We start from the raw sequence: 24,142 nt of genomic DNA on the forward strand, positions 1-24,142 counted from the left end.
TGGAAAACTTCATGCAGATGCACCTGATGTGGATGTGAATGTGACTGGTCCATCTGTGGAGATGCCATCTCTGAAAGCCAGTGGTCATTTGCCTACTGTCGATGTGTCCGTTCCCGATGCATCGTTGGGAGGTGATCTATCCGGTAAGCTCGATTTGGAGGGTGTCGGTGTGGGAGTTGTGGACGCTGATTTGAATCTGCCAGACCTACAGATCTCAGGAAATGTGAGTGCACCGTCTGTCGAGGAGACCTATCCATGCCAGATGTTTCCGCCAATCTGGACACATATGTGAAACTGCCCAGTGTGCAACTGACTGGTCCAGATCTCCGTGTACATGGTGAGATGCCGGATGTGGATGTGGGTGCTAAGGTGGATGTACCGAAACCACATATTTCAATCAAGACACCGAAATTCGGGTTCGGTCTGGGCAAGAAGAAGACGAAAGTGAAGACTCCAAAGGCTGATGTGAAAGTGGAGGGTGGAGCAGGTGAGGATATAGATTTGGATGCCGGTTTGGACGCTCACTTAGATGGTAAAGCAAGAAAGGGAGGTAAGAAGTTCCATTGGTCTCCTAAGTTCGGGTTGCCGAAGGGTGGTCTGAAGATTGGTGGAGGTGCTGGTGTTGGAGTGCCGGACACCTCGGTGTCTGTCTCAGGTACGACTGGTGGTGTGGATGTGTCTCTTCCGAAACCCGAACTCGATGTCTCCATGGAGGTTCCCGACGTTGGTGTGTCCGCCTCTGTGCCCGAAATCGATGTATCAGGTGGTGAGTTGGGACTGACTGGGAAGGTTTCTGCACCCGGTGTGGATGTCAGTGTTCCGTCGAAGAAGAAGAAGAAGTTCACCTTCGGTTGGGGCTCGAAAGACAAGAAGGCGAAGAAGGTGAAGTTGCCCACAGTGTCGGGAGACGTGGATGCTAGTTTGGATGTGGGTGGAAAGGTTGATGTTCCCAGTGTGAAGGTTGATGTGGACTCAGGTGATCGAGTCAAAGGTAAGAAGTTCCACTGGTCTCCGAATATCTCATTGCCAAAGTTGAAAGTGCATGGACCAGATTTGTCTGGAAAACTTCATGCAGATGCATCTGATGTGGATGTGAATGTGACTGGTCCATCTGTGGAGATGCCATCTCTGAAAGCCAGTGGTCATTTGCCTACTGTCGATGTGTCCGTTCCCGATGCATCGTTGGGAGGTGATCTATCCGGTAAGCTCGATTTGGAGGGTGTCGGTGTGGGAGTTGTGGACGCTGATTTGAATCTGCCAGACCTACAGATCTCAGGAAATGTGAGTGCACCGTCTGTCGAGGGAGACCTATCCATGCCAGATGTTTCCGCCAATCTGGACACAGATGTGAAACTGCCCAGTGTGCAACTGACTGGTCCAGATCTCCGTGTACATGGTGAGATGCCGGATGTGGATGTGGGTGCTAAGGTGGATGTACCGAAACCACATATTTCAATCAAGACACCGAAATTCGGGTTCGGTCTGGGCAAGAAGAAGACGAAAGTGAAGACTCCAAAGGCTGATGTGAAAGTGGAGGGTGGAGCAGGTGAGGATATAGATTTGGATGCCGGTTTGGACGCTCACTTAGATGGTAAAGCAAGAAAGGGAGGTAAGAAGTTCCATTGGTCTCCTAAGTTCGGGTTGCCGAAGGGTGGTCTGAAGATTGGTGGAGGTGCTGGTGTTGGAGTGCCGGACACCTCGGTGTCTGTCTCAGGTACGACTGGTGGTGTGGATGTGTCTCTTCCGAAACCCGAACTCGATGTCTCCATGGAGGTTCCCGACGTTGGTGTGTCCGCCTCTGTGCCCGAAATCGATGTATCAGGTGGTGAGTTGGGACTGACTGGGAAGGTTTCTGCACCCGGTGTGGATGTCAGTGTTCCGTCGAAGAAGAAGAAGAAGTTCACCTTCGGTTGGGGCTCGAAAGACAAGAAGGCGAAGAAGGTGAAGTTGCCCACAGTGTCGGGAGACGTGGATGCTAGTTTGGATGTGGGTGGAAAGGTTGATGTTCCCAGTGTGAAGGTTGATGTGGACTCAGGTGATCGAGTCAAAGGTAAGAAGTTCCACTGGTCTCCGAATATCTCATTGCCAAAGTTGAAAGTGCATGGACCAGATTTTTCTGGAAATCTTTATGGAGATTCAGCTGTTCCTAATAATCATTTAATTGACCCTGTACCTAATGTTCTTTCTTCTTCTACGGTCCCTTCTTCTATTCCTGGTGTTGATGTTTCTCGTTGTTACCTTCTTTCTGATTCTTGTTTATCTCCCGAATTCTTGCAATCTTACGTGCTTGATTCTGGTTTGGTTGTCTCTGTTTCTGGCATTATTTCCCCTTTGGTTAGTTTCAGTCCTGCTCTCGTTTCTCCTCCTTCACCTTCTGATCCATTCGAATCTGTTGATTTCCTTCCTATCGTTGAGGAACCTGTTATTTCACCGTTTTCCTCACCTGAATTTTGTGAATCCAGTACTCTTCCTTCTCGAATTTCTCCTCGAAATGCTTTTCAAGATATAGATGAGAGCTTTTCATCTCCTGTTGATTCTGGTTTTAATGGTGACATTTCTAATGATGAGGCTGAAATTGATGAAATTTTTATTGTTCCCATTCAAACCGATCGTGTCCTACCGAAAGAGCAATATTTTACAGAATCACAGGACATTGTAGGTGCTGAAGCTGAAGAAGAATCGTATTCTCCCACTCAGAATTTGAATGCATCACATGGGATAAAATCTGATGAAAGTAAATTACACAGTTTATTTCATATTTTGAAATCAAAAAAACATGATAAAGATTCTGCTCATCGAGTAAAAGTCATCGATGCCAACGACCAAATCTCAAGAAATACTGAAAAACTTAATGTTAATAATACTCTTTATAGCATCCCTGATGGTTCAGGACGTATTACAGTTGACAGCAAGTCTACGAAAAAGGTGAAATCTCATCATAAGAAACCACACATATTCGGTGGTCAAATATCGACTGATGAAATTATTTCAGATACTCCCATGAAGCTGGATCATCATGGAGACTACCACGACCTAATAGGAGTATCTGTTTCTGGTCATAATGCTGATCTTGCTTTAACTCCTCGGCGTTCTCCCAGTAAACTCAGAGATCCCTCTATTAGGAAAACGTGGCATGGTGCAAGAGAACCCTATTCTGACTTTGTAGGAAGTCTCAATTCAGACCAAGATGAATACACTTTAACCGAAGATGTTTCGGTTAGTTATCTACAACCAAGGTCAACCACAAAATCTTCAAATAACAATTCATTAAACGCTTCTGACTTTCTTCGACGTAGTATAGGAAATTCAACAAAACGCCGCCCTTGGAGCACTTTAGAATATCCACCACCTGGGTGTCATTTTGTGGACGATGATTACATGTTTCCAGATGCTTTAACACCGACTAAAATTCCAAGTTTTCGAGCAAGCAAGGAAATAGTTTATGATGTTCCATATATCGACGATAAAGCCATTCCACGTTATGAACCTGAATGGCCTATAGGTGAATCAAGAAGAACTTTGATATCTCAACTCTCGCAGAATAGTGGCAGTATTGTTCGAATGACAGCTGAGGAAGAAAGCAGTCTTATATCACTTGGTAAGTTAAAAATTGAAATTATGTTGTTCTTTTTTTAATTTTAATGCTTTGATAAAGATTTTCATTTGATGATAATGAAATTATTTTAACCGGCTTACATAAGATTACGTTCTACTTCTTGAACTATATAAGGATTAAAACTCTTAGGATTTAAGAAAAGGTAATTTCAATAAATAGATAAATTAAAAGGTGTTCAAGCGGATTATTGCTCAGAAACAGTAGTCAATCTCCATTACAGATCTTTTCTCAGCTGTAGTCTCTTTTCAACTTTAAGTCTCATACCAAATTATGAAGAAATGAAGAAAATAGGATTAGCTATTATTATTATTATTAATAGTATCACAATTGTGAATGTCAGTTACGGATAGATTTTACAGTGAGCCGAAGATGTTTAGAGAACTGATGGGATTTAGAAAGCACAAGACAGGTGTCTCCTTTTAATTTATCTTAGTAGTATACATCTCCAAACTTATGAGGGATCAAGTCCAACGTCGCTAGTTACCATAGCATACATGATACTTAGTTAGAAGTCGATGAATTCTGTTGACTATTTCAATTATTTAATGATATAGACTGATCTTAATCAGATATGATGAAATGATCGTCAAATTATACAGATTTTTCATAAAATCACTTAATTTACGCATTAATACTAGTAGATCTCAGTTATACCAATTCATAAATCAATTGAAGTTGACAATGTTGTTAACTGGTTCCTAATTTAAAAGTTCAAATAAATTGTGCTAGTCATAGTGCTGGAAGATTTTACTTCAATTAAAAGAAATGTCACACTATTTAGATTTTTAAATTCGTATAAGTTTACATAGATAAATAAGTTATCTCCATCACATCATTCAGTATGTTCCAAGATGATTTACTATTTACTGAAATAATAATTCCTTTACAATAGGTAAAGCGCTGTGGTTTTATTCAACTAATAATACTTAGATGGTTATTGGTTCTGTTTGAATGTTGTTTCATAATCATATAATTTGATAATATTTTACTAACGGTTAAATATTTTTTTACTCCAACAATAATGAGTTCACTGGTTGAAATCATGAGTCAGTTGAAGCTAGACCACCATGGAAAATCTGGGAACACTGGACGACCGTTTCGTCCTAGTTTGGGGCTCCTCAGCAGTGCGCATACACGACCCAGGACCTACCAGTCCCGCGCCAGGCGCTTAACCATCTAGACCACTGAGCCAGCATCCAATCCACGAAGTTGCGCCATCGTACATCATTGTCTCCAGTGAGTTCCTATCTCACGACAGACCTGGTTGAACTCCACTGGTAACGACTCACTGGGTCGTGGATGCGCACTACTGAGGAGTCCCACACTAGAACGAAACGGCCGTCCAGTGCTTCCAGGTTTTCCATGGTGGTCTAGCTTCAACTGACTCATGATTTCAACCAGTGAAATTTCTAAAATCTCCACAAAACCCATTCTGATAATAATGAATTTATTTGAATTATCCTATTATTGATAGTTGATATTGTGGTGTAGGAAAATTTTTGAAGACTAGTTTTTCCTAGTTGACTACAACATGTGTATACAATGCAAGCAATTCATTATTTTGGTGAATACTTCATACCTAATAACTGTTAGTCATCATGACGATATTGAAATGTTACTAGCTATTATTATTATTGAGAAATGACTAAGTAAATGATTCTTCTAAATTAGTCTAGCGGTCACTTGAAATCTTTCATTTGAAAATAATAACAACATATTTTACTAGTAAGTATCTAGTCTATGTGACTAATGCATTATTGAAAGAAACCAGTCATCATTTCTAATGGATTAATAACCACATTTTTAACTGAAACACTATATCAGAAGGGGTTTTGTGGAGATTTTAGTGATATCAATTGTTGAGATCATAAGTCAACACCGTTGGATTCCTGCTCAATGGTCTAGTGGTTAGGCGGTCGCGTGCGAGACCGATAGGTCCTAGGTTCGGATCTCGCCGGGCGAGGTTGTGGATGCGCGCTGCTGAGGTGTCCCACAGTAGAACGAAACGGCCGCCCAGTGCATCCAGGTTTTCCATGGTGGTCTAGCTTCAATCAGCTCATGATCTCAACAATTGAAATTACTAAAACATTATATGTTGTTAGGTAGAACATTTATTACTTTATTAAATTTCAAGAATCGACATATACCTATACTTTACTGATTAATGTTTACAAGTTGGAAACATAAGCCCATTGTTGCTTAATAATAGAAGGATTTTATTGGGAATTTTAATGAAAGCACAAAATTGATCAATATCTGTGAACATAATAGACGATACTCTGAAATATCTAATAATCTGTACTAACTTTTAGTTTCAGTATGATCGTTAAAGCTTAAATGAACTCGGATAAACTGAACAAGTGCTATGTTGGACAAAGATCTTATCATAGATTTTAGTGCTAGCCACTACGTAAAGTATAGTTACAGTAGTCTCTGTCAATTCAACTAGTCTACTAATTTCAATCGTAGACTATTGAATTTATATTCTTAGTATACTTGATAAGCACATAGTAAAATTATTCGGTAATTCAATCTTTTGAAAAAATAATAGAAAAGAAACTGTGAGTACATTTTGAGCTAGAGTATATAAAGCTTTAATTTAGTTTGTAATGGTTTGCATAATTTCGTTTTTTGATATTTTTAGATGAGATTTTTATCGATTGTAGTTGGGGTGTGTACATGTTATGTGATTTACCTCTATATAACCATTATTTGACAAGTTCTTATAGAATGCATAGAATATTACTAATAGTAGAATCCAGGATGTGTATTTTGTGCTAATTAGGTTTCACTAGTTCAATTTACTTGTATCTCAGTGTTAATGTTCATTCCAAGATTCAAACCCAATACCTTTTGCTTCGAATGTCCAATCACGTTATCCAGTTAGGTACTGAGTTTAAATAGTCGCTAACCTATACAACTACAGAATAATTCAAATTATTACAAATTTAATTTAATTTCATACCTGTTTCACAAACCAGTAATTATCCCAGAGTGAACTTTAACACTAGGATACAATTAAATTCAACTGGTGAAACCCAAATAACACAAAACACACATCCTTTATTTCACTGTTAACTATATCTCATTTGTTCTATATGGAACTTTCTTGAATGACAGGGGATCTAGTGTGACTAATCAGTGACTTATCATTCTCTTGTAATGGATAAAGAAACTAGAAAAACTGATTCCATGCTTTTTTTGTATTATGGCACATTGTCATAAGTATGATTAAATTTCAGAGACTTTTCATATTAAATTTCTCATTTATTCTATCAATGTATGATTGGTACAACTGAAAGGTAACGGTGTTTTCTTTTTTAGTTCATATACATAATTTAACATAGCTTATATAATTAAGCTAAGAAAGAATGCATAATATCAGGACACCATAAACCATAAATACTACTATACAATAGTTAGTTAATATTCAAGTTTCTTCTTGTATTTAACAATTCATATAGAACCGGTTAATAGTTTAATTATAAAATATAAGTATGTTGCATTAAAAAAAGTGATACTCATACTCATTTCATTATTTCATATAAGTGTTTGATGATAATATCAGTGTTTAATTTAAGATAGTTGGATAGAATCAATAGGATAGATAAAGTGTAGATCGATCTTATGATTTACAATATTTATCAACTGTTCAGATCTAACAATTCAATGATAATGTCTTTGATTTCTGCAATGAATGATATAGGTTGTAACCTGTATGATAGTATCCAGTTTCCATAAAGGCTATACATTTATCTTCATTATATATCTTGGTAAGTACAGAATCTAAATTTGATGCATCCTATCTGTTACGTTCAATCCTTCAAAAGAATAAAAGCGATCGTTTAGTATTACAACATATTATTGAATGACTATGTCTAACAAAACAGTCGACTATTCGACATTGGTTAAAATTCCATGATATATTCATACAGTGCTTATCGCTATTTAAGTGATGAGATTAGTTCTTTCAATAGTATACTCACTAGTGATGATTTTGAACATAAGTAATGATAATTTTTAATTTGAAACGCATGAGTCAAATGTAAAAATCAGAATAAACATAGATATTTCAAGGCTTCGATGAATAAACCATTAACGATATATTTATTTATTTATTTATTATTAGAAGCTTTATTCAACATTATATTTTTGGTACAATATAAGATTCTCAGCACAAAGTATTTCAACAAGTTTCCTTTTCTTATATCTTGATCGATTGTGACGATAAATTTTGAATGATGACTAGTTAGATGTTAGGAATTCGGTAATCCACATTTGATTAATGCTCATTCGTTTCAATGCATATTGCCAGCCACCATGATGTCGCTGATTGTACCTTTTTGTATCCCGTATAGCGAAAGGTCGTAAACTTTTCATAAACGCGCCTGGATAGATTGTGAGCACAATAGACATAATGATGTGCTAAAACAAACAAGAAAACAGATAACTTGATGAAATATCAAGATCGGAGGAACAGGTAGCCCAGATATTCAAGCAGGCCGCCACGTAATATATGACATAATAGATTATTTCCAATAAGATATTAATTTAGTAATTAGGTTATAGAATAATGAGAAGAAAAAAACAGGACTCAATTATTTAGAACAGGAAATAAGAGTAGAATAAGGTGAATGCATACATACGAGATTTGAAAAATTTCTTTGATGAAATATATGTTCCTATAAGAAATCAATAAGAAAAGATCCTTTCTTTCTCCTGTTCGATAATGAATCCAATACAAATTATAAGTAAAGTGATTCTCATGTAAATCAGTAAGTTTTCAATGACTGATAATATAAAATAATCTTCAGAAATTTGGATATAATTAGTAAAAGGTTATTCACAATTAATTCAACCGGATCTGTTGTGAGATAGTAACTCACTGAAAATTATGGTGAATATGTCGCCCAATTTCGTGGATTAGTTGAAGTTAGACATTAACACCATTGAATACCGGCTCAGTGGTCTAAAGGTTAACGTTCGCGCGCGAGACCGATAGACCTTGTGTTTGAGTCTCGCGAGGCGGGATCATGGGAACGTACTGCTGAAGAGTCCCACAATAGGACGAAACGGCCATCCAGTGTTTCCAGGTTTTCCATGGCAGTTTAGCTTCAATCGATTCATGATCTCGAATATTGAAACTACATAATTTTTGTCAACTATATGATAATAACATTGAAATAATGTCATAATTTAGTTTTGATAGATATATAAATGAAGGTTATTTTTTCTTTCATTTTTATCACATTCTATTATATAATATTATATATTTATTTATTTAGATACTAAACTCTCCGATCATCAGAATATATCCAAAAGAATAAGTCGATTTACATCACATCTATTGAAAGGTAACAAATCTTCATTGGAACAAGATGATGATGTTTCAAAATCTCGATCGAAAAGTTTAACTCGATTAAAAATATGGTGGTCTAAACGTGGTTCACCGCATAAATGAAACTTGACATTTTATAATAGTAATAATGTTATTAATCCATTTATTTCCAATTCACTTTTGTTCTAAAAAGACAACCAGAAATTGTATTGATGGAAATTTACACACAAAAATGTTTTCCCAATTTTTCAACTTTATGTCTCCTCAACTAATCACCTACTATTAATTTGCTGCATTATTCTATCAGAATAACCATCGATTCAGGTAAGTAATTATTAATTTTCATTTGTGTTATCTCTTATATTTGACTTACTCAGTTGTGAGGTCGATTTTCTGTGTTTCATTTTCGAGCTTTCCTCCCAAATTATTCGATTTAGACAACTTGGGTAGTATCACTAAACTTTGCAAGTAAATTAGTGTTACATATAGTTGAATAAACTATTGTTTATTTAATTTCGGTGTTGTGTTAATTACGAACTGTTGTTATAACTTGTGGCCTTGTAACCCTATCAATATATAAAACGTAATGATACCCCCAATTATAGAACAGTGATTTATCAACCGGACCAATGACGCATAAAACCCGTTTGACAAGTCTAGAGTCCTTATCGGTTCTTCTTACTGCCTAGCCCTACCTGTAAAGTCCAGAACACAAATCTCAGACTCCGCAATATCGATCATGTATTTCAAACATATTGGGTTTATATGCAAACCAAACAGGCCACATCACACCATAAAATAGAAAATAACATTTGTACAAGATCTAGCGAAAAGTGACTGTGAATGTGGGAGACTGTAATTAATAGACTGGGCATAATTCAAGAACAGTAAATCGTATAATAATAGTTTATGAGTCAAAATAAAGCTTATAATAAGAGGAACATGAATATGCATAGTTTATCTACTTAATAATCATACAATAAATATGTATCGTATTGTTCCATAAATAGTTCTCAAGCATTACCATTCATAATTCTCTTCTACATGTAATAACTATGACTTCATGAAGCATAACAATTACTTTGTATTGAGATTAGATGGTGGTTGGAGGTAGTCGACAGGAAACGCTGGACCCGGGTTTCGTGCTACTTGGCACTCGTCAGCAAGGTTTACCTGTAATCTTGAGGGAACTGGTGCTCCCTGGCGGATTCGACCCCGTATCACTCAGATCCACAGTCAGAGACGTTACCACTGAGCTATCCGAGCCGCGACTGACCTCCTGTAGGACTGAGATGTAATCACAGTTGATTGATCACTGGGTGGTGATCAATGTCATGTGTGTCAATTCCTTATTTAGTGCAGATCGAATGCTATCGACCATGTTGCAATGTGGCCACCAGTCTAGGTGACTTGACATTATGGGCACTATCTTTTGAGATTAGATGGTAGTTGGAGGTAGTCGAAAGTAATTCATCACTTCAAGAAAACTTCATTGATCAATTTGTCTACTTATCTTTACAATGTTAATGACTATATTAATCACTTGAAAAATAAATATTGTGTTATTTTGGATGGATAGAAATAGACAATTATCTTTCTGCCAAAATTCCTTCTTCTTCTTGGTTTCATTTGATTGGTAGATTGAGAAATAATTGATTTATTATTAAACATTTAACTTGTTCCGATTTTTTTAATAAACTAGTCAATGTATTAATTAGATAAAAATGTAATATATTTCTAATCATTTTATCTGTTGAATGGTTCGTAAGTTTATTGTTCATGTCAGTAATTAGCTACAAGAAAAATTTCAACACAAATGCTGAGAGACAATATCATTGATGACGATTGGTAACAATGGTATCATATCATAGATTGATTGATGCTAGAAATATAAAATCATTTGGTATTAACTGAATAGTGTTATCCTTAAATTAAGACTTGAAGTTCCCGAGTTGACATTGATGATGAATTACAATCTAAGATCAGTTAACTACTCAGTACTTCTTGAAATGGACTGATCTTCAAGGCAAAACTAATTTCTATAAGTCGTTTATAAGTGCTTAGATCTTCCGTTGATGGTGTTAAGGATTAAATATTGGTTATTCTCTTTTGGCATATATATATGCTGAGGAGTCCCACAATAGGACAAAACGGCTGTCCAGTGCTTCCAGGTTTTCCATGGTGGTCTAGCTTCAGTTGACTCATGAATTAAACTAATAAAAAGTACTATAATATCCAAAAAAACCCTTCTGATATATATATGCTGAGTGGATTGACTTGAGATTGCCGTTAGGTAATTATCCATTTTTAACTAAGTTTGATACTGGCTAATAGGCGAATCCAGGAAGCGTATTCCGTTCTATTTGAGTCTCATTAGTTGAATGTATCTACATCTTAGTGTATATGTTCACTCAAAATCTTTCACCTATTATTTTTCTATTCAAATACCCAACACTAATGATTTGATGAACTTAATAACTAAGTGGATAAAGTATTCAATATTTAAAAAGAAAATTACTTCATTCATATTCACTAATGAACATGAACTCCTAAATAGAATGTGAAATAAGTTAATTGAATTCCACTATTACTAATTAACATCTATCTCTATTCTAACATAACTTTATATTTAATAAATAAATAAAGAAATAAACTAATAAAGAGAAACATTTACACTCAACAATAAATCTACAGTATCATGATCTATCTTTAATTTTAATTCAAAGATCTATTATGAACAGAATCGTTAATATCAGATGGGTTTTATGGCATTATAGTAATTTCAATGGTTAATATCATGAATCAATTGAAGCTAAACCATCATGGAAAACCTGGAAACACTGAACGGTCGTTTCGTTCTATTGTGGGACAACTCAGCAGTGCGCATCCAAGACCTCGCCCCCTGTGAGATTCGAATCCAGGACATACTGATTCCCCGCCCGAGCACTTAACCACTAGACCATTGAACCGGCATCCAACGATGTTAATGTCTAACTTCAACCAATCCACAAAATTGAGCGACACATCCACCAATGTCTCCAGTGAGTTCCTATCTTACAACAGACTTGGTTGAATTCCACTGGTCACTACTTCTCACTAGAACTCTAGGATATACCTCTTGAAGCCAGTCACTAGTGAGCATATGTTGATTAATATTAGATGGGTTTCGTGGATGTTATAGTAATTTCAATGGTTAAGATTATGAGTCAGTTGAAGCTGAAACCACCATGGACAACCTGGATGCACTGGACGGTCGTTTCATCCCATTGTTCTCATTAATCTTAATTTTGTAATCTATAAATTTTTTTATTGATTAATTCTTGAATACAAAATAAATTTTTAAAGAAAAAAATTTTTTTTCGGCGTATTAGAGAAATAGTTTTATAAATTTTTTTTTATTTTACATAATTAATAAAGTACAAATTAAAATAGTGTAAGTATATTCATCACTTTGTGTGTATGTGTGCGTGTTACCGTACAGACGTATATATATGTATGATAGGGATTTTTAGAGTTAAGTTAAATATCACGAGTACGCATAATTAATATTACCAATGTCTTTTATTGAGTAGACAGATCATGTGAAAATCGATTAATCACTTTAGTTTCTTTTTCTTTTTTTTTGTTTTTTTCTCTAGTATTTTATGTATGAATTATACGTGTAAAGTTAATTTAGTTAATCATTCATTCATAAAATATTATAACGTTTAACTTGGATACAAATTTTTTCCTTTTTTAGAAATGTCATAGACAATTTGTTATTAAATTCACCCCATTGTACAAACAAATGACTGGCAACACTTAGTATCTAAGTGAATAACGTGATGATGTTTGAAGTGAACGGTATTGATTTCCAGTCTCAAAATGAACATTAACTCTGAGATACAGGTACATTCAAATGATAAGTCCTAAATAGGACGAAACACTTGTCCTGTATTCCACTACTAGGCATTATTCATCTTTGTTAATTTGTTATTAAATTGTTCGACTCCAACAGTTCAAATAACTCAGTGAGAGAATACTTTGATTATGATATTCAGTGATCCAGATCTAGATCTTGTAGATTGTATCAAATCTCTTAAGAGTACAGATGTATTATATTACTGATAAATATAGACTAGCACAAAGTTTAAGTGAATGGTTCCTCTCCTAAGAATATTTCTTATCATCTAACGGTCACATTACAACTCGATCATTGAACTTTAGACAGAATAATGAAGTATACAAGTATGTGATTACTGTTCAGTAAACAAATAGTTTATAAATTAAGTTTAAACAACTATTCCTTCTACTGGTAGAATAGTTTAGTTGGTGCATGATAAAGAATCTCACCAAATTTTATTGAAATCGATAAATTGTTATTTGTGTATAAATTTCACAGAGATTTAACGTATTACTATTTCGAAATCATCGTAACTCCAGATGTTGTTAAAATCTAGATGATTTCAAACGTTTCTTCTGTCAAATTAGTTCTAGATTTCTTAAGGAAATAAATAAAAATCTAATTATATTCCTTTGAAGAAATTCAAACAAGTTATTATGACTTTTGTTCGGTCGATTATCATATGATAAAATCGCCAATCAGAACACGACTTATACCATCTTAACAATGACATGTTGACCGGTCTGAACAGTCTAGCATCCTTATTCATAATTCTTTCTCTGCCAAGCCCAGGATAGTGAGCCCAGAACGCCAATAATAGCAGCTTCTACTGTATGAATCATATATTTCAGACATTCAGAGTTTATATACTGGACAAACAGATCACATCATACCATAAAATAAAATAAATAACAATTATGCAGGATCAAGCCCAAAATTGGCTGTGATTGTGACTGTAGTTCATAAACTGGGTCTAACTTGAGAATGGTAAATCGTAGAATAAGTCTATAGGTCAAAATAAAGCTTATAATAAGAGGAATATGAATATATGTAATCTAGTTATTCAATAGTTATACAATAAGTATATATTTATAATATTAGTCCGCTAATAGCTTTCAGAAGTTATCCATTGTTTAATCTTCACTAGTATATAACACAAGTTAGATAGAAGTAACATTTGAATTTCAGCCGTTAAGATTATCTTAAATATAGTTTTTAGATAAAGTCACTTCGATATACTTCATTTCGGATTTCTGTCAGATTGTTCGTTCATATTTTGATTAATGTTCATATAGACATAAGCGTTGATTTATATAATCAGCAAAGTCGTCACACGTTAACTGTTAAGAATTCTGAAAATTAACCAGCTAAGTCATTCAGTTAACAAATATTTCGACCGCATCTGTTATGAGGCAGTTTCTCACTGAGAACAATGGTGGAAGGTCGCACAATATCGTGAATCGGCTGAAGTTAGACATTAACGCCGTTGAATGTCGGCTCAATGGTCTAGAGGTTAAGCGTTTGCGCACGAAACCGAAGGTCCTGGGTTAGCCTCCCGCAAGGCGGGATCGTGGAGACGAGCTGCCGAGGACTCACATACTAGGACGAAACGACCATCCAGTACTTGCAGGTTTTTAATGGTTTTCTAGCTTAGATCGACTCAGAAATCCAACTAACAAAATATTTCTCAGTCATTGCTTTGCATACATTATCTGAATATTGTCATAGACTATGAATGACATTAGTTCATAATAATTACAAAACTAGGTCACATTCTTTTGATATTGGTCAAAATTAAGTAAGAAAACTAGGTGACAGAGATTATTTACAAACTATTCTTTCAATCAAATAACATTTCAAATGTAAAAACAAAACAAAAAAGAATGTAAACAGAGAAAGAAATCACCTTTTGATAAAACAAATTCCATTCTATAAAGTCAGTCAGTTAATTATTATAAAATGTCTATTTTATCATTAGATGGTAAATGTCTATCAGTCAGTGGATCAGTAGGTTTCATTTGGCATGTCCTTTTATGCTTCTAGTGACCCATTTATAATATATATTTGTATCTGTAAGGGTGTCTTTAATGTCCGCATTCTACTTTTTTGTGTATTGAACTTTTTAATATGGTAATTATAAGATAACAGACAACATAATCAAATTTTCACCGTAGATTAAGATTAGATTAGCTGAATTAGGCCAGGAATGACGATACCTAATCTACGAGTATATAATTATTATTACTAGTATACAACTCCTTATTAGTTTACCTCACTGCACAAGCTATTAGGTGTTTAAACTTAGTAGCTAAATAGATTATACTATGGCATTTGAAGCAAATGGCATTGAGACCGTGTTCCGGAGTGAACATCCAGCTGATGAGTCCCAGATAGGAAGAAATGTGTGTTTTGCATTCCACTGCTATCCATCATCCATCTCTGCATAAGACCCTTCTTTATATTCGAAAAAGTCCATATGCAGCTCTGTTTAACCGCATTTGTTTGAAATAATAGCGTTGTGAAAGGTAGAATTAAAGCATTTATATTATTCCATCATATTTTCTCCAACATGAATCAAACTCATCTTTTACACTGGAAACGATGGGGAATCCAGTCAACAATCTTTGTCTTTCTGTATTGAAAATAAATTTATATTATCTTCAAATAACCTATGGATAAGAAAAAAATTAAACAATTGTGATCATTTTCAATCTTTTCCTCGCTTGACCATTTGATATACCTTCTTTGGTACTTTTGTACTTAACCTTTGCTTATTCATAAACATACTTCGCCTTTTGGCATTAAGGAAATTTCAACGCCTATTTTCCTGCGTTTTGAATATCTAAATGTCAAAATATTTAATCATGTCATTCACATTTAATTGTTACAACAACAACAACAACAACAACAACAACAACTACTACTACTACTACTACTACTACTACTACTACTAATACTACTACTACTTCTTTTCTATTCATTTCTATTCATTTCCATTTTACGGTGGTAGACATTCTACATCTGATTACTGATACGTACTATTTATCCTCTGTTTCCTAAAGATATATTTAGTTGGAACTTGGATATTCTTTTGGATGGTTAACTTGGACTAACAGGTGTGAGACGTAATTTGAATTTTAAACAAAGATGGTTAGTGGCTAGCGGTGGAATCCAGGACGGGCATTTCGTCCTATTTAGAACTCGTCAGCTGGATGTACCTGCATCGCAAAGTCGATGTTCACTCTGAGACTCGAAAGCAGTACCGTTTGCTTCAAACGCCACCGCGTTATCCCCATAGCTACTGAGTTCTGATAGCCACCTGGTTGTGCAAAGCTTGTGACTTAAGGCTATATCGAGGCAATCCATACAGGATACACATATACCAACATGAGACTGATCAACTACAGTCCTGAATAACGATGGGAAGATACAAGTAAAACAACAAGTGAATTTATAATATAAATTTATCTAAAAGAATAGCCTTTGTCAGTGTGTCTATGTTCTAATATAGTGGGAATTGTTAGGCACATACAGTTTTAATAATAAGAATAACTTGGTAGATGGTCAACAATAATTGACTTGTAATCTATTCTCTCTCCTTTTTTTACCATTATAAAACAAGCTAGTTATTTCATCACTGTCTATAATACTGAACATGTAAAACACTCTGTCCATCAATTTCTGTCCTTACATGTTATGCATCAACAAATTTTCTCAGTGTTTATTACATCATTAGTTTAGTTTACTATTACCAAACTGATGCCAAGTCTATCCAGTCAACCAATGGTGCAGATTCTGTTTTATGGATTCTACTGAATTTTCTCTTATCCTCCATTCATTCCTTTTTTTTTTCTTTTTACCCACGCGTATTTGAAAATTAGGTAACAAAGTTAGACTGGCAGCCTATATATATATATATATATATAAGAAATCATTGATTATCCTAAAACTGTTCATTAGACTCCTTTACCCTTAAAATTTCATCCCCCTAGTACCCTATACATATACATTAACAAGTTTATTCTAACTTGTTTGTTTTTGTGTTACTAAATGAATGATAAGTGAAATTTTCAATGTTTCTTTTAACACAATCAGCCTGTATTTTTTTTTCTTCACTCTTTCTTTTTCGCAAACATTGTTCAAGGTCAAAACTATTAGTCACATGATGCTTACAATGGCAATAAATTGAATACATGTACATGTATGCCATAATAATAAAAAATAAATAAGTGAGTAGCTGATTGTCATAAGAAATCATTGTTAAATAACACTGATTCATATCCTATCATAAATCAGGGTTCCTATCAGCGTACATATATACTAAAGAGGAAGAATGTCTTTGTATATATATTTCTTTGAAAAAGTTTGGACCAGATTACTAGGCAAAACGATGGATTTGCTTCAAATTCATTTGCTGAGATTTTACAAATATATTCTTCCTCCTTAATGTCCCACATCAGCTAGGCGCCCAATTACTGTGAAACTATTCAATCAAATTTAGACGAAAGTTCTTATATATTTACATCTATACTGTCTTGTAAACTTGGTTATCTAATAACTACTTCAGAGAACAATGTATTTTTTTTTCATCTGCTATTCTAAATATTCATTATTCATAACAATTTGTAATTTGATAATTGAGTTCACGAGTCAGTTAAAGCTGGACCACCATGGAAAACCTGGAAGCGTGGGTCGGCCGTTTCGTCCTAGTATTGAACTCCTCACTAATTTACTTAACATGACAATATCTTTTTCTTTGATAGTTCGTATTCACTTGTACCGTCACTATTTATCTAAATGAATTGGTTATATTTTCTTAAGTATTTATAATCGTTCAGTATATATGAATACTGACAGAAATTCAACTTAAGATCATATGAATATTATTAAAATGTTTAAAGTTTTATAACAGTTATTAAGACAATGAGTTACGTGTATGTTGAAGTCAAATGAATTTGATAGTAATAATGTTGTTCTTTGTCATCATCTTCTTTCGAATCTAAGCGAACTTCATTATGTTATTTTTCGCTAGATTATCAAATATGAAGGGCAAACTCAGTATATTAATCGGCCGAATGGGAACAAAGCTAAAAATGACCTTTAAATTTTCAAGCTACTTATTATTCTGTCAGTAACATACTGATTACGAGCAACCGAGAATTTATCGTGTTACAAAACTAAAGAAACTTGAATACTATATTAGCCTTATACAGATTAAGACTTTTCTAAAGACATACAGCCAGAGTATTGAAAATACAAAAATGCATTCATTCAGGAGTAGATAACTTTATATCTTAAATTTATAAACGACTTGTTATATTATTCCCAAGATCTATTGAAGTCACCTGCAAATTGATCTACTTGTAAAACAAGAAATCAACATTATATATTCACCAATATACATATCGATTATCCATATTCGCGAATTATCATAACAAATCAAGTAGATTTCCAGGAGTACATATTCTCTCCTCACTTAGCATTTGATATTTAGAATGAAGACTAGGAGGATGGGTGAATGATTGGTATTTTCTTCATGAATCAACATCGTCTAGAATGCATGATGAATGAGTGAATTTCACTTTCATGGGTCACATCTCCTTATCCCTATTAATCAATTTTTTATCATGAATACTAGCAGAAGTTACGCTTTTGACTTCTAAGTGAAAATGATTTTTAAAAATAGTCGGACTGACCTTGACTGTCATGAAATAGTGAAGTACTTTTGGCACTGATAGATATTCCCTATTATATTGGGTTTATTTTAAATTTCATCATGATTTATTTCTCTTCGTTACACATCTAAAAGAAAAGTTCATTTTCGCTTAATATAATAAAATTATTATTATTATTTGAACACAAAAATACTAGTACAAGGGGGCATCAGATACATTTGCGCCACACAAATCTCATTTGATTTATGTGAGGGCTGTGATACTGATCGGTTGCCCAAACCGAAGCAGGTGGTTTTCTTGAGGGGCCACACCCGAAGCCTTCGGCCCGAAGGTCTGATCCACAAGGCAGTGGAGCATCGTAAGGAGATGCAGTCACATGGTTGCCGGTGTCCAACGATTGATTCGTACGTTATTTATTCCCTCTGGGTACCGGGACTAATGTGCACCATTAGTTTGGAGTCAAGGTTTTCCAACTCCCCTAGGTGGACTCTCCGTGTCCACAACCCGGTTAAAGCGCCGGACATTCGCTTTTCATTCTCTCGATTTCGTAAACAATACTCCCGCCACGAGAAGGCAATGAGTAGGACTTCCTTGGCAGAGGCTATATACGCGTAACCATGTGAGAGCCGTTCGAGAGGGAGAGCGGACTCTCCCTACTCTCGGCTGTACCAGGGCATTTGGGGGCATATATATAATGAAATGTGGTGAAATTAATTAGTAATGAGAACTGAGGCATATTATAATCGGAAGTAAATAGGCCGAGTGTAACGTAAAATCTTGTTTTCTCTTAGCTTGGGTAGATTCCAAATTGTTGTCCAAATATAACACTATGGGTTAAGAAGTAACGTGATAGTGTCTTTGGTTTATAACTCACAGGGACGATATAATTAAGATCTCAGTGTCTTCAAGGTTGTCAGTACTCTTTGTTATGAGATGGTGGAGAAGATTTGTAGCTCAGGTGGATGATTTTGGTGGAGTTTTGTTCTCTGAGCTGGATGGTTTGGTCGTGGTCGTACTCTTTGTTAATAAGTACGAAACTTTTCAAAAGAACAATGCTGAATAGTTGACTGAATTTGCAATATCAGTACAAGTAAATACTTACTACCCTAAAGTTGACCTTAGGTGATTATAATTCTCCATCTTGTATTTATCAAATGTTAGGTTTGTAGTATTTTCATATTGTCTCGATTATGATTTACTATTGACCAAAAAGAAACTGATCGGTTTTATTGACATAAAGTATATTCCTGATTAATGAACTTTATAGTTCAACGATCCTATTTATATGCGTATAAGAATTTGAATTCCTATCAGGTTTTCCTCAAGGAATGATATCAACCGAAGAACTATCGGATACTCAAGAGTATTGCGTCATCCTAGTATGGGGATCAATAAACCCGTCAAGAATTACATACATGATTTGTACCAATCGATTAAGTGGTAATGTTATCGACTTTCTTTTATATTTTTTCCTATCACAACATTAACTGATTTTTCATTTTTTTTGTTCTTATAGCATCTACAATAATAATGATAATTATTATCTAAGTATATTTCGTTTGCATGGAGTCCTAAATGGCTTGAAATTCAACTATTAATTATTTAATAGCTCTACCCAACTCCACTTTCAACTCCTGTTATTGAAGTTATCTTATCTTTTATTCATCAACCCAGTTATTACTAATCAAATTAATTGAATTCATCTGTTATACATGAATGCCATAATGATGATGATGACGATGAAATATATTATCTAGAACAGTGTCCTATATTAATCTAATCCCTATATCCAAAACCTAACCCCCACCTCATCCCACCCCCATTCTTGATCTTTGGTAAATAATCACTGTTAAATGTATTTGTGTGTGTGTGTGTGTATAATATGTGAGTCTATATTGAGAGAGAGAAAAAGTTTGAAAATGACAAGGGAAGTAACTAATGTTTCAAACCATCCTGAATATATATACATACATATATATATTAACTTTCGAATTTCTCTTTACATACTTATTGTTGTTCTTAATTATTTGTTAATTATTGTCAACTTAATTTTATTGCTTTGAGAAATAATATGCACATAGTGACTTTTTTTAAAAAAAATCTGAATAAAACTTCCCAATAAACCTAAAAAACAATCAGTATCTTTTTGAAAGTAACCATGGCAACAAAACAAATTTCTTTTTCGTCAGTTAACCAACTAACTAATTATTATTATTACTACTACCAATCTCGAAGAGATAGTATCCATATATATATACATATACATAAGTATATGTTTCAATGTACATGTATAGAAACAAGAAAATCATTGTATTTGATTAGAAAGAACACAAAATTAATGTTATTGATCAGGTTTGGTTTGAACGTTTCGTTAAGCAATAATGTATTGCTTGAAATATTCTTTTCTATTTACGAAGAAACAAACAAAAAAGAAGAGATGATTTCCACTGTTCAAAACTTATTCAACAAATAAGTCTGCTTGAATGATTAATTATAATAATAATAAACACTGTAGAATCTATCACTGAGCTCAATACAAAATAAAGAATCTATTGAGATTTTTGTTAAATTCTTTCTTATTATTGAGCAGATGTATGCACACACACACACACCTACACAAATTACATCTCACTATAAGCTTTCTTTATGTAAAAAAAGCCAATAGGTGAGAATATGAAATTTTTATTGGTGATGATGAAAATGACAATGATGAACCACTTCCTCATCATCTGATCACGTTGAGTCTTTTGTATTTGTTGTCTTGCCTTACCAATAATTTTGTATTCATCCCACCCCAATTTTCCGTTTGTGTTTTTTTATCCTCACAAACTTGCCTTGTCTTTTAAATCTAGAAAAAAAAATATATTTATCATATCTTTGTTGCTAAATAAAATGCTTTTACAGTACACATTGTTATTATTATTATCGCCAATGCTACCATCATGTAGAGAATCCCAACAACGGAAGATTCTGTTAAATGTTCAAAAGCTTTAGTTAGATATTTTTGTTATAAATCACTATGGAAATCGATATTCCTTGCCAACTGTAGAATTTCGTTTCAGAATGAATTGAAAAACAGAATTACTATAATTACTATTATTATGTGTTTTGAAACAAACGAGAGAAGAACAAAAAAGAACAATACAATATTCAATCTCTTACAATGTTTATTTAGAATCTGATTTGTTTTTCTGTTGTCCTTTATTTATATTACAATTTCTTTTGGAGCTTTTTTCGTTTGTATTGTAACCTCAGAGATATCTAACGACTGCTAATGCGACCATTATCTGTTGATGTTTATATCATATCCCAAAAATAAACAATATGGCTCTCTCTCTCTCTCTATATATATATATATGTCTGTTTATCAACGTGTAATTTATGAAATGAGCATTGTCAAATGTCAAGATATTATTAGTGTTGTATACATGTGCCTATTTGTATAACTGTCTCTCTCTCTATCCCCACTTACCCTGGCTCTCTATTAATATGTATAAATATGGAAACTAACGTGGCATTTTTGTGAATTTTAATTAAGTTCATATTACTTATGTCAATTATTTGTCTTCCTACCAATGGACCTCATTGTTATGTTACCAGTAATAAATCAATCTAGGAGGAAATTTGAAAGAAGGAAAAAATAAACTAATTTGTTCTACACTTACACTAATACACACACACACACACAGATTCATATATACAATTCAAGATTGAATAAATGGATGAATCAATGAACTCAAATGATGTAATCTCCTCCCATATATATTTCATTTGCATATTTGCTTACAATATTATTATTTATACTTAAAATTCTTTTCATTTTGAGAAATATTTTCTTGTTACCATTATTTTCTATAATACTCTGTTTTTTATTATTATTTCAAAGTATATTGTATACGATTAAAATAATGAAGCAAAACGCAGTCATCATCATCATCATCAACATCACCATAGTGACTAGTAATACAACCCTTGGATAAATTGTTAATCATAATGATGACACAGCGGCAATGACATAAACTCAACTCAAATAAATAAATAAACAAATATGAATATCCCTCCTATTTGTGATTCAATTAGTCATGTGAATTTTGATTGTTCACAATTGTTATTATTACTATTATTATTATTATTGTTACCATTAAAATATTATTTTCCATTTTAGATTATGATAAGAGAATAATGCTGTTAAATAAAACAAACTGATCATTTGATCTGATTGTCATTAATATTTGTAAGGGTTATCCCTTTCCCATTAGTTTAATATTGAGGATTGATTTCGATTAGTTTCTGTTGTTGATTAATGGGTTACTTGAAGGGTCATCTGATTATTATTATTATTATTATTATTATCATCAATTTTATTACTAATAGTTACAAATTTGGTTAGAGTATACAATAGAGATGAGCTTGAAACAACTGCTTATTTATTGAATTGTTATGCAGAATAATCTACCTGTAAAAGGAGAAATCAACAATATATATATATTCCACAATATGCATAGTGATTATCCATATTCGCGAATTATCATAACAAATCAAGTAGATTTCCAGAAGTACACATGCTCTCCTCACTCAGCATTATATATTTAGAATGAAGATTGGGAGGATGGGTGAATGATTGGTATTTTCTTCATGAATAAACATCGTCTAGAATGCATGATGAATGAGTGAATTTCACACACATGTACAAGATATATAAGCATGGTTTCAGAATGAAGGGTTTATTGTTGTAAATGATGGATTGTGTTGATTCACCTATCATGCACAATTTGAAGAGAGATAACTGATCGTTTGATAAGATTGACAGTATGAATTTTATTTTGTTGTATTACTAAATAACTTTTTCTTGATCAGTTTGAACATTCTGAGCACTACTACTGGTTATATGTGTAACGGTTCCTGTCTAGCCGGAAGGTACCAACAGTGTGCAGAGTGAGTGATATGGGGTTGAAAAGAGAAGAACAAGAGAAAAGATGAGTCGATGACCCATCATGCGCATTCAATGCACATACTTTTATTAAAGAAAGCAATAAACAACAGTCATCAATAACAGAAGCCTCAGATTAAGACAGTTTTGGAATAGAACTTAGAAGCAGATAGTTTAACCCGCTTTAACATGTAATATTTGAATTTTGCACAAACATTCATATTTTACTTTCTGAATTCTGATCGCTTCATCTTTATACTAAACTTTGTCCAAAGTTTTATTTCGTTTTCAAAAGAGTTGCTGGTAGTAGAATTTGTAATGGCTTTTTATCTGTTTAGGGGTGCATGTATTGGTTGTACCTATGTTGTAAAATTTGACTGAATCAGGACAAGTATCCAGTACATTTTAAGTTAACTATAAAAGTGATGTCCATGGAATTACCATTCGATGATAACATGAAATTACTGATGTTTTTTTATTAACATTCAGTAATTGGTTAAACTTTACAGAATAAAGAATTTGTGATTATACTTGGGCTAAATTTTACGCGATCACAGTCTATGTATTTTTGGACTCGAATTTCAACAACCGATCTACCAATGAATTGCAATCAACATAACGTTTATTTAGTCCCCTTTGTGCTGATCGAATTCTGCTATGTTTTTTGTCCTGTCAATGTGTCACGTGATTAGATCGCCAA

At 33.8% G+C, this 24,142-nt stretch overlaps 1 protein-coding gene across 1 annotated transcript; it reads left to right on the forward strand.

Annotated features, from left to right (window-relative positions):
- Positions 1-342: 342 nt before the first annotated feature.
- Positions 343-21,418, forward strand: MS3_00010955 (uncharacterized protein; the record flags this gene model as incomplete). The annotated part of the gene is made up of 3 exons (XM_051219370.1): positions 343-3,598; positions 8,902-9,278; positions 20,029-21,418. 2 exons carry the CDS (start codon positions 343-345, stop codon positions 9,075-9,077), a joined length of 3,432 nt encoding a protein of 1,143 aa, XP_051066843.1. The 3' UTR covers positions 9,078-9,278; positions 20,029-21,418.
- Positions 21,419-24,142: the final 2,724 nt, after the last annotated feature.

Source organism: Schistosoma haematobium, chromosome 4 (assembly GCF_000699445.3).
Source record: "Schistosoma haematobium chromosome 4, whole genome shotgun sequence".
In the NCBI taxonomy this organism is placed as follows: domain Eukaryota; kingdom Metazoa; phylum Platyhelminthes; class Trematoda; order Strigeidida; family Schistosomatidae; genus Schistosoma; species Schistosoma haematobium.